Below are 11,286 nucleotides of genomic sequence, written 5' to 3' on the forward strand. Positions count from 1 at the left end.
CTCAGCCCGCCTGCACTGAGTGCTCTTACAGACTAAACCAATGCAATCGTCTCATCTGCTGTCTGTTGTCCTCCTTTCAGAGGAGCTGCGATTTGCTACCAGCTTACCCCAGCAGCAGATGATGATGCCCTAGCTTAGTGGTCTGAGCTACAGGTTGGCACTGGGGAGGTGAAGCAGGACCTGTGCATTTCTTAGAGGCTTCCCCCACGCTGCAGGCAGGAAAGCATGACACCCAGCCTGCTTGCTCGGCATCCTGGCATGCACCCTGCTGCACAGCCCAGAGCCCAGCAGAATTCACGAGCTTGTAGCTGTGTGTTTCATTAATGCCTGTTTGCTCTCTGCTTTCTGGTATTTAGATGTGGAGTACTCCGATGAACACTGTCATTTGGTGAGTTCAGTCATTACACTGTTAAGTGGTAGATTTAATGCTAAGCTGTATTTGTATCTGTGTAATCTCTCTAATCTCTTCACAACAGATTTTACCAGACTCCGAAGCAAACAAAGATGTGAAAGGAACAGGTCACAAAGGAAAGCAAAAATTCAAAGTGAAAGAAATGTATCTGACAAAGCTTCTGTCAACAAAGGTAAACTGTAAAGCCTTATTTTGGGGGAGGGCTGATGTTAGGCTTGGTTAGTTTGGCACAACAGAAATAGAAATTAAAGCAGAAATTACACAGACTTCCTGCATGTTAATGTCAAATGTTAAATAAAAAGGTAGCCTACAAAAATCACTGTGCTAACTATGTATTATAACCATTTGCAGTGATAGACACATTTCACGTGTTCTAATGCTAGAGTTCTAAAATTGTCTATTACTTGCCCTCTCTATCTCCTCAGTAAGCACAACCTTTTTTCTCAGGTTAAAGAAAAAAAGGTAGTTATTGAGCTTACAGAAAGGGAGTTTTGCCACTGAGTCCCATAGAGCTAGAACGATTCCTCTTGGAGAGACAGCTTTCAGTCAACAAGCTCCTCACCCTCTACTACAGTTTGCCCAGCTTAGAGACAACTTCCAAGGCCTGAGTTCACAACATGCTGCCCATGAAATGAAATAATCTTTTAGGGTCTCAAATTAAGCATCCAAAACAACTACATAAATTTTAAAAACAAGGTCCTTAGGATTTATAATACAATTACCTTATTTATACAATGTGCATTCCTTAGGAATAAGCCCTGCTCACTCCCTCCAGTAATGTCATCTTGTTTCTGACTTACTCAAAAGGCTTATAAAAACTCTTTGCAACAGCATAATACTTAAAATATTAATCAGTGCACAACACTGAGAGCTGTGCGATACAAGAGGCCTGAAGGGATGATGATTGTGGGCTTCTTGCATTTAAAAATCTATCAATCATTATTTAATTAGATTGTTGATAGCATCTGAAGTAATTTGGGACACTACCCAAAGTGAGAGTGAAGACTGGTCATTTCTCATTAGCTGTGGAAACTAAAATAAGCCCTTAGGAATTGCTGGAGTAAACCAGTAATATCTTATGGTGGAAGACTGAAGTACAAAAGAAAAGATCAGGCTCTAAGAAACAGTCCTTTTAAAGGACTTTAAATTAATCATCTCTTTCTCCAAAGTAGGATAGTGCTCTGAACAACAGTGCTACGATACCCTTCACTGTGGAATTCCACCCATGATATGCCGTGCACTAAAGGAAATTGCCTCGAACCATGTCTCCCTCACCCATACACGCACCCAGACACAATTGCAGCGTTAGCCACGTGAAATGAACTGGCCAGTAGCGCATCGAGGCCCCGGGATACACTTAAATCCTTCTCGTTGAGAGAAGATTGGGCTGAACTGAGCTTCAGAACAGATGTGAAGAAAAAAAGCGCAGAACAGTGTTTTGCTTTGTTTGCCTCTACTTATGAATACTCTGTGCTGATGTCAGTGAGTCCATCAGTAACTAAGTCCTTGCTTTTGTGAGCCAAATAGCTTCACTTCTGGATCAGAAATACCCAGTTTCAGTTCTTCTCTCGAATACTAGTGTCTTTGTATGCCACCCAAAGCTGTTATCCTAGAATTAGATCGAGCGCCACAGTCACTTGTCTGTGAAGTGTTGATGAGCACATGTGTTCAACATGTGTCGCAGATGGCACCACAAAGACCAGTGCCCTAGAAAACTGGTTAAACTCCTTTTGCTCACCTCCCTCTTCCAGTCACAAGTTCCAAATGCCTTTACCAAGGGTGCCAACAGTATCCAAACAGTGGATGTTATCTTTGTTGGAACGAGTGATTCCTTCCACCTACGATTTATCACAAAGTTCACCACAGTTCTCCTGAAGTGATAGGATGTGTGACATTTGAAAGCAGCTCATTACGGTGTATTTGTAGTTTCATTTTTGTTATTGACTGTCTTGTTTGCCAATAACCTGTGGCCTAGATGTTTACCACAAGCATATTGTAGTTTCTGTGTGTGGTTGCCTTGCGGCAAGCTCAGCTCTCTGAGACAAGAAATCCTCCTCTTTTCTTGTGTAATAGTGGCACTATTCATTTTCTTACTTTTCAGGTTGCAATTCATTCAGTTGTTGAAAAGCTCTTTAGGAGCATTTGGAGTTTACCCAACAATAAAGCACCCGTTGCCATCAAGTACTTTTTTGATTTTCTGGATGCCCAGGCTGAGAGCAAAAAAATTACTGACCCTGATGTGGTCCATATATGGAAAACCAACAGGTATGCCCGTATGATATGTGCAGGAGTGCATGCACTCTCTGAAAATGTAATGTTGCAAAGATGGAACAGGTCAACTGTGATTAGAAGAATAAGATTTTGGCATGTCTGGGTGAAGATGTGGTTTGGCTTTGTGGATCCTAGTAATTTTAGCATATTGATTGGATACCGATACAAACCACCATAGCTTCCAGGACTTCAAAGTCCTCACACTGACTTCTCACTCAGAAAGAAGTACCTGCAGGTTGAGAGCATTATTTGAAGAGGGAAGGGTGACTAACTGATGTGTTTGCTCTGTAGCCTTTGTTCCCTGATCCGTTTTTTACATGAATAAGCAGCCCAGAAACGTGCTTCTTTCCATGAGTGTAGTGCAATCGAACTGCCATTTTAAAGCAGTTGTGCTACCTGAGTGGTTAATTTTAAAGATGCTTGTTCTTTCTCTCTCTAGTCTTCCTCTTCGCTTCTGGGTGAACATCCTGAAGAATCCGCAATTTGTCTTTGATATTAAGAAGACTTCACATATAGATGGCTGTTTGTCTGTAATCGCACAAGCTTTCATGGATGCCTTTTCTCTAGCAGAACAGACACTGGGGAAGGTAATGCTGCCCTTCCAGTCTTTTGCTAACTTCTCAAGCAATGTCTTTTGCAACTGTATAATGATTTAGGGGATGAAGTCCTGGATCTGATGACATTGGGGGCCAAACTATCAGCGTGTAATTAAGCTGGGTTTCCATTCCTTGTTGCTCCATCTCACGTGACTGAAGAATTCACTGGAGTAGTCAGATACAGCTACTAGAATGCCATATTGATAGTTAACTGCTGCTTGTCTTCTCTGCAGTTAGTTTCTGCAAAATGTGTTTATAGAATTTGTGGAAGAGGGTGGAAATTGTAAGATTTTAAGGAAGTTTTAAAGAATTTTTAAACACCGGTCTTAAAAGTATTAACATTATTTGATAAGCAGTCCAAATTTTGTCTGCCACACACCAATGTGCAGAAAACACACAGTAAGCTACTGGGAGCTATAAGAACACTTGAAAGAGCTCTGAAGTTTGAAACAGTTCCTTTCACATGTATGAGCTGCTCTGTTTTTATATGCAAAATTATTTGCTGGAGTAATGAGTCCAGAAATCTTACATTCAAAAGCTCTTTAGTACAGTGTCCAGAACTCTGGGGATCAGGAATACTTCATTTTTCCCAAGGATATTTTTCTTTTCTTTGGACCAAAGCAGGAAGCATTTGTTCAGGTTCATACTACCAAGAAAAACAGGCTAGAGATTTTTTAGCCTAAAAAAACCCTCATATAATAATGAACTAATTTCCTATGTGCTCTGAACCAACTGCTCATCTGTTAAAGGTAGATAACAAATAATGTGCTTATTTAACTTATTTTAGGAGTGAAGTGCCATGAATTAAAACTAATCACATCACTTGATGGAAAAACTGCAAATGATCTCTTAGGTTTCTGTGCTTAACATCCAATGTGAAGTACTGTTGATACAACAGCTCCCATTAGCCATGTGAAAAGGGATGCTGAAACCTGATAAAGGTTTTCAATGCAGTAAACATCTTGTGGCCTTTTAGTACTATAATGTATTTACTTTCAGATTTTTAGCATTTTATCCTAAAACATTCTTTAGCCACTTACTTAGAAAACAAACATTTAAATTATTTCATCACACAGTGGAAACAGTAGTGACAAGATATCACATGGTTGTGTCATTTATTCCCCAGAATTTAAACTAGAGCAGTGACAGGAAACTACCAGCCCCCACTTTTACATTCTGAAAACACAGTTTCCAGGTGGGGCTTTGGCTCCTACCACAAACATCAGCATTTATGTTCTCGGATGAGCCTCACACTGCCTGGTAGGTCAGTGCTGACCTGGGTTGTTGAAGCACTGGGGAAAAGAATAAATCCCTTTGGCTGTGCATGCCTGGCAGTCAGCTCTCCATGCCCTCGAACCCTCGAGCGAAAGGAGTAGTAGGGACCAAGAATTTCAGGGGAACCTCTGCCATCACAGGATCTAGCAAGGCTCTCTGGCATGTTACCCTAGGGGAACTTTCCACAGCACTGCTTTATCCTGTACGTTAAATAGGGTATCATCGGCCTCAAGGCCTTTGGTTCAGCTTTCACAATCTTTCAGGTCCGGGGAGGGGTGAGGAGGAAGGAAGAAAGAAAACTACGTCTAAGGGACAAATGTTCATCGCTTCTGATACCAGTAGAAATAATAATATGGCAACTGTCATGAAACACAATGCACTCTTACCGAGGTCCTGCGTCTGTTCTTCATCTTTATTTCATAACCTTGATTCCTTGCATATAATCACCGCAAAGAGAAATGAGTCACACAGAGAACAGACACAATTAGATGCAATTAACTATGTGGAGGTGGAACCTTAGGAAATCTGTGCTGTGAAAATTGACAAGGCTTCAAATGTTTTCTTTTAAGGAAGCACCAACAAATAAACTTCTCTATGCTAAGGACATTCCGCTCTACAAGAAGGAGGTGAAAGCGTACTATAAAGCCATCAGGGATCTGCCTCCACTGACCACTTCAGAGGTTGAAGAATTTCTAACTCAGGAATCTAAGGTATGGTTGAGAAGCAGCAGCTTCATTTGCTTTTATGTTAAGTTTTTTAAAAAGGAGAACTATCTGACCAGAACTGTTTTCTGTTTTAGAAACATGAAAATGAATTTAATGAGAAAGTGGCCTTGATTGAAATCTACAAATACGTAGTGAAATATTATGATGAGGTAAGCACGTCTGCTATTCCTGCTTAACCCCTTAATGTTAACTTGCTGCCTCAGGCTGGAAAATTGGGCTCGACAAAGTAACCAGGGGCTGGCCTGGTGTGTGACTTACTGGCTGCCACTCCAGAGACAGCCCCTCGGTCTCGCAGCCGAGGCTGCTCCTCCCACTGAGCTGGGGGGGACCAGAGCAGTGCGGCCCCCCCGGGCAGCTGGAGCCCCCACCTCTCAGAGGGGTCACAGGCCAAAGGTCTGTAAATGCACCTTTGCTGTCACCAACTCTGATTCACAGGGACAGTAGCAACGAAATCCTCCCTGCAGTTTCAAAAGAGTTCCTATCTAGTCTAGACTTCTTGTTTTACTGTGTGTGCAGAGTATCCGCTAATGCCTGTCACAACTCCGGTGCATGCGCTCCATTTCCCTCCCGATTCAGAAATCAGATTAGACTGTAGCACCAGGCCTTTCGATTTAACAGTCAGTACAAACACCTCAACGGAGCACACTCAGCCTTACAGCAAGAGGTCTCTGCTCCTTTCCCATCATAGCCCTCTTACGCTCTGCTCTATTAGTATCTTAAAGAAAAGCAGCTATAGCTTCCAGTCCCTGCTATTGCTAACAAAAGAAATCTTTTCTCAACTGCAAGCACTTAGTCGCAGGCTACCTCTAAGCTGCTTTGTAAGAAAATCCCTGCCCTCCGCTTTGCAAGATAGGATTCTCCACTCCATTTTGCTCGGCAGCATCCTTGACAGAGGCTGCGTGTGCCTGCGCAGGGACGCAGATAAGAGCCAGCTGGGGGGGTGTTGCCTGAAGGCCTCCTTACCGCTTGCAGCAGGTTGTCTGGGTCTCCCAGCAACCAGACTTTTCTCTCTTTCATCCCCGGCAGCACAGCATCAGCACTTGCTGTAATCATGCAGCTCTCAGTCGCCCGTTAGCTAGCTTACCACTTCTGGTCTCTAATATCTCAAATTATCTGGGCTTGGCATCAAATCTTTGCCTCTTAAAAAAGCTTGGGATGATGCTCAGAATGGCACTACACTTTATTAAGCTCATTAGAATTGTTGACAGAGGAGACTTCAAAATACTTTCTAATCTTAGGGCCCATTTTTGAAGCTAGTACTGGCTAAACTTACCCCATCCTTAGAAGGAAACCCTCCCTCTGCTCTTCCCTCTCTGGGAGCAGCTAAAGCTCATTCATTGTTTGCCGAGATCTCAGTCACTTTGTAGAGTTGCCAGCAAAGAGTTTTCAGACAGCAGTAGTGCTCCTTCCTATCACCTGGGCCGGTGCCAAGTGGGCCAGTTAGAGGAAGAGAAGCAGTTTATTGCCCTCAGTTTATAGGGCAGAGGAAGAGAAATAAAATACCATTTGCAAATCTGCTCTCGGGTAAAACTGGAGCACTGGCCTTGCCTCGCACATCAAGAGATGAGCATGTGTTGGATTTGTTTTGGTATTCTTGCTTGGCTCTGTCATTCTTTTGTGGAAGTGTTGCAGATTCTGTAATCACAATGACTTGAAAGGAAAACTACCAAAATAAAGCGTTCAAGTCAGAATAGAATGTTTACATATAGGCGGGCATTCAGATGGATTTTTCTGCCACTAGTTGTTGGAATGCAGAAAAGCAGGCTTTAAAAACAGCAAGTAAAATAAGCACTAAAAAAATTATTCTCTTTTTTGCTAATTGTTAACAGATTGTCAGCAAACTTGAGCGAGAACGGGGGTTTGAAGAAGTCCAGAAACAGCTCCAGCAAGTAAAAGTGCTATTTGATGAAAAGAAAAAATGCAAATGGCTTTGAGCAGAGCACTGACTCACAGCGTCACTGTGGGGGATTTTAAATAAGCGCTGCTGCTCCCCAAACTGTTTTGACTGACTATATGTACAGGGTTTGAAACATTTGGACACTCTTCTCCACTCTGACCATTCCAAGTAATATCTACATTTGGGAATGAAGTACGGGCAGGGGTAGATATTCAAACGTGGGCATGTGAAAGCGAAAGTGAGTCTAGTGTTGGCCGGGCCAGCATTTTTAGGTACTTGAACACATGTACCTTTTGGTTCAACAATACTGCCTAAAAGTAAGCTTTCTGCTTGCTTAAAAACAAGCTTGCAGGAGATGTGCAAACCACATTGCAAGGTCAGAGTTGCCCATGTGAACTTGTAAGTTGCTTAGCTCTTTTGTTTTTTTAAGAGAGAAAGCTGATGTTTCGCCACATCCTTTCAGCAGCCTTGGCAAACTGTGAGGATGAGCTCCGGCTTCAGAATACGGGTCAGCTGCAGTTTCCTTCCTTCCAGACAAATGTACACTGGTTCCTGTTCCGGGAAAAAAAACAAAAAACAAACAGCACCAAAGTGACACTTAGGACAAGTGCGTTTAGCAGAAAAAGTGGGTCTGAGGTTTGAAGGCCAAATGCCCCATGGCAAGGACTTGACTTACCTTCCTGAGGTTAGAAATTCCACCTGCAAAGTGAAGCCAACCACTGAGCGGGGTGGAGCGGGGAGGCTTTTGGAGAAAGGCGCTAGGCTGGCATCAGTCTGTGTTTACATTTCTACCTTTCCATCCTTAAATAAGCTGTGAAACACTTGTGAGCAGCTTCACGTGTGAAACCTCCATGCAGCTGCACCGCATCGGAACACCGTTGTGATTTGATGAAGCAGCTGGCGATGGCCGCGCTTTGGTGCCCAAACCTGGACTCCGGCACACGATCAGCCCCGATGCATCAGTGCTGACAGTCCTGGCCAGTCTTGCCATGGGTGTACAGGGGCCTCACAGATCTAAAGCCAGCGTTTGTGGGTGGTTTTTTTTCAGGTTGTCCACACAAAGGATTAGTTTAATATGTAAGAACAGGAGGGCTGGTGTATGTAACCTCTGGCTGTGTCTGAGAAACTGATACAAGCGTGCTAGCTAGGGTTGGGGGTGGGGAGGGGGTAACTAACTGCCTTAGTGCTGCTGGGGTGTTTTTTGAGGCTTGGCGGTTTTAAAAGGCGGCTGTCCATTACATTTGCATTGATGGCTAAAGTTAGCCCAGCTGGAAAGCAGGTGCGTGGCCATGCTGCTGAGACGAGGCTGGCGCAGCGGCTGCCGTGCACAACCACGGAGGAGCAGCCGTGGCTCTGGCTCCGCTACCGCACCAGCGCGGTCCTGTCCCCTGCTACGGAGCTGGAACGTTTTGTGGCTGCTGGGCTCTGCTTCGGTCATGTGGAGACACTTAACTAAGGCTGCCGCCTGCCCTTAGAGCTGAGGTAAGGTGTTGACGAGGCGGAGATACGTTTCCACATGTTCCCGGAGGGATCCAGCACGGGAGGGGAGTGGTGTAGCGCAGTGGCCCACTGGAGAGGGAAGAGCTGTCCCCTGCCTTGGCAGTGCCATGGGCTGTGAAGGGCAGAGGCAGCCCAAGTTCGGTATAGAAAGCCTGTGCCAGGGCTATGCTGGCACCAGGCACGGTGCCCCGGCATGCAGCCGGCCGGTGCCGGCGAACGTTAACCATGCTTTGGTAGAAGCAAGGCCGCCTGTTAATGTGGAAAAAAAAAAAAAAGCAAAACCACAACCATTGCCTACTGCTCTGCCCTCTCCCTACCTACTATGTGATTGCACAAGTTGTACCTCTTGCGTAGCCAAGAGGGCAGCCACCAACCCATACTGTGATGGCTTTTTTTTTTTTTTGAAGTCTTACACTTGCTCTAAGTTTACACTTTATACTTGATGGAATGTATGGCTTTGTTCAGGAAACTGCACTACAATGTTGCAGTACTTTCAGCAGTTCTCTTCTCTGCCTAGCACAATAGATTTTGGTAAGTTTAATTTTGATTGGGAAAAAACTCACCCCCAACCCTAACCTATCTTGCCCTCTGTCCTAAAGGAGTGGACTATGGCTTAAGTAGCACTTAAGCTTAGAATACCTGTACTTAAGGGCTTGATTTTTATCATTCTTAACATTTTAAAGCAACATCAAATAAATTAAAACAAAAAAAGCACAGTAATTAATTAATATTAAAGGAAGGGCATGAGCACATTACTCTTTCCAGTTAGACATCTCAGCAGTTCCGTTCCACTTCAGGTGTTTGCTGGCAGTGCATTTGAATGAACTGTGATAGTTTTGTTCAACAGTAACCTTCTGTACAGGCAGAAACCACCCCCTACCCCCGCAACGTTTCTGCTTGGAAAGCTGTAAAATATAATCTGTTTGCGTGGGTCTGATCCTGTGAACTTCACTGTATGTGTTTATATGATGAGGAAATGAAAATCGGTCCTATTCTGTATTTGTACTACTGCTTGTTTGCTACACTAGCTTTAATGATTTCTAGAGATTAAGTATGTGTTGAAGCAGGCCCTGTAGCCTTAGCCTACAGCCTGGAATAGGATTATTGCCTTTTATTCAAGCCTCCTAAACAGTGTCACTCTGTTAGTAAACCATTTAAAGTCATGCTGGGACTTTGTAACCCATCGAGTGGATCTCACAAAGTGATGTGAAGTATAATTAAGTGATTGTGGCTCTTTTGGTAGGTTTGGGTCAGCACACAAAACATTGGCACACCTTCCGTATCTGCAATTCGCCGTTACTGTTAACACAGACAAAAAGAACCACCTCTGACTAAAGCTGTATGACAGCAACCCAACAATTCTAACAGCATTCTCCGAAATGAAAGCAAACTTCTCTTTAACTTATTTTCACATGTTTACAGGCAAACTGCTATGGCAAACAGTATATTTTCTAACACTAGCTTACAGAGCATTATTTTGCGGTCATCTAGTTTGAAGTCAAATCTTACTAACATGTAAAGTAATTCCTGTTGTACAGAAGTTAACCTGTTGTTTAAAATGAATGGTTAAAAAAAGTTCAAATGACAAATACATGTTGGTGTTTGTAAGGGTTTATCTAGAATAAAATGCATTTGGAGGTTATTTTGATTAACTTGTGTATTTTAAAGTGTTTAAAAGAAAGCAAGCACAGCTGTGGCAGTCCAAGGTCGCGCAAGGAACAGCACGCAAGACACTGACTGGCGTCGGCTGAGGAGGACCACAGCCGTTCCAGCCCTGTGAGGCTCCAAGGCAGAGCCACCTACATCAGCACTGTGTGTTACAAACCACTTCTGCCACTCTGAAAGTTTTGTATTTGTTGGGAACTACAAAAAAAAAGAAGGTACGGTGCTGGGGGCAGAGGGGTACTGGCCTGAAACTTAACCAGCCAGCCCTAGGGCAGGGGAGGATTCCCAGGGTGGGGGATTCCCGACAGCCTTCCCACCTCTGGGAAGCTGTGCAGGCCAGAGCCGCAGTACAACTTGATGCTTTAAGGCTCCGAGAGTATGATGATACTTCTAAAAAAGCTGTTAAAATAATGTTAAAACCAAGGAGCTGAGACAGACTGGGAAGGGGAGCCCACAAACCATTAGATAACCATCATTCTTCCTCCTGCTAGTACCCTTTTTCTGCCCTCCAAGGCTTCCCCAGTTTGTATAACTCGCCCCTGACATCAGATGAAGTCTTGCTGAAGACCACGTAACCAGGGCCAGGGACAGAAACGCCCGGCTGCTGCGTGCCAGCTCTTTGCAACCATTATGTACTGGTTAAGTGTTAGTACACGTTACATTTGGCAAAGCTGGCTCAGGCACAGAGTTACGTTTTCCAAATTAATCCTGCAGGAGACAACAGAAGTAGCTGCTGTTACTTCTAATAGTTACACTGTTTTCCTCAGAGAAGTCTAACAAATTCCCCAAGAAAGTACAGTACAATCCTTATACTTACATACTGCATGGAAAATAAAAAATGCAGCCTTTGGATAGAAAAGTTGAATCAATGACAATATCATCATATGCAACGTAGTTAATCAGTTGTCATTAGACTGTAGTAATAAAGCATACCCAATAAGCTAT

General features: G+C 43.7%; 1 protein-coding gene across 1 annotated transcript in view; it reads left to right on the forward strand.

Annotated features, from left to right (window-relative positions):
- Positions 1 to 10,328, forward strand: part of PLXNC1 (plexin C1) — a 71,493-nt gene extending 61,165 nt beyond the window's left edge. The window contains exons 25-31 of the mRNA XM_049792122.1: positions 357 to 388; positions 477 to 584; positions 2,514 to 2,677; positions 3,123 to 3,270; positions 5,124 to 5,264; positions 5,354 to 5,428; positions 7,109 to 10,328. Of these exons, the coding sequence (XP_049648079.1) occupies positions 357 to 388; positions 477 to 584; positions 2,514 to 2,677; positions 3,123 to 3,270; positions 5,124 to 5,264; positions 5,354 to 5,428; positions 7,109 to 7,213 (773 nt within the window). The 3' untranslated portion in view covers positions 7,214 to 10,328. The remainder of the gene's footprint in view (positions 1 to 356; positions 389 to 476; positions 585 to 2,513; positions 2,678 to 3,122; positions 3,271 to 5,123; positions 5,265 to 5,353; positions 5,429 to 7,108) is intronic.
- Positions 10,329 to 11,286: the final 958 nt, after the last annotated feature.

Source organism: Accipiter gentilis, chromosome 34, assembly GCF_929443795.1.
Source record: "Accipiter gentilis chromosome 34, bAccGen1.1, whole genome shotgun sequence".
Lineage (NCBI taxonomy): Eukaryota > Metazoa > Chordata > Aves > Accipitriformes > Accipitridae > Astur > Astur gentilis.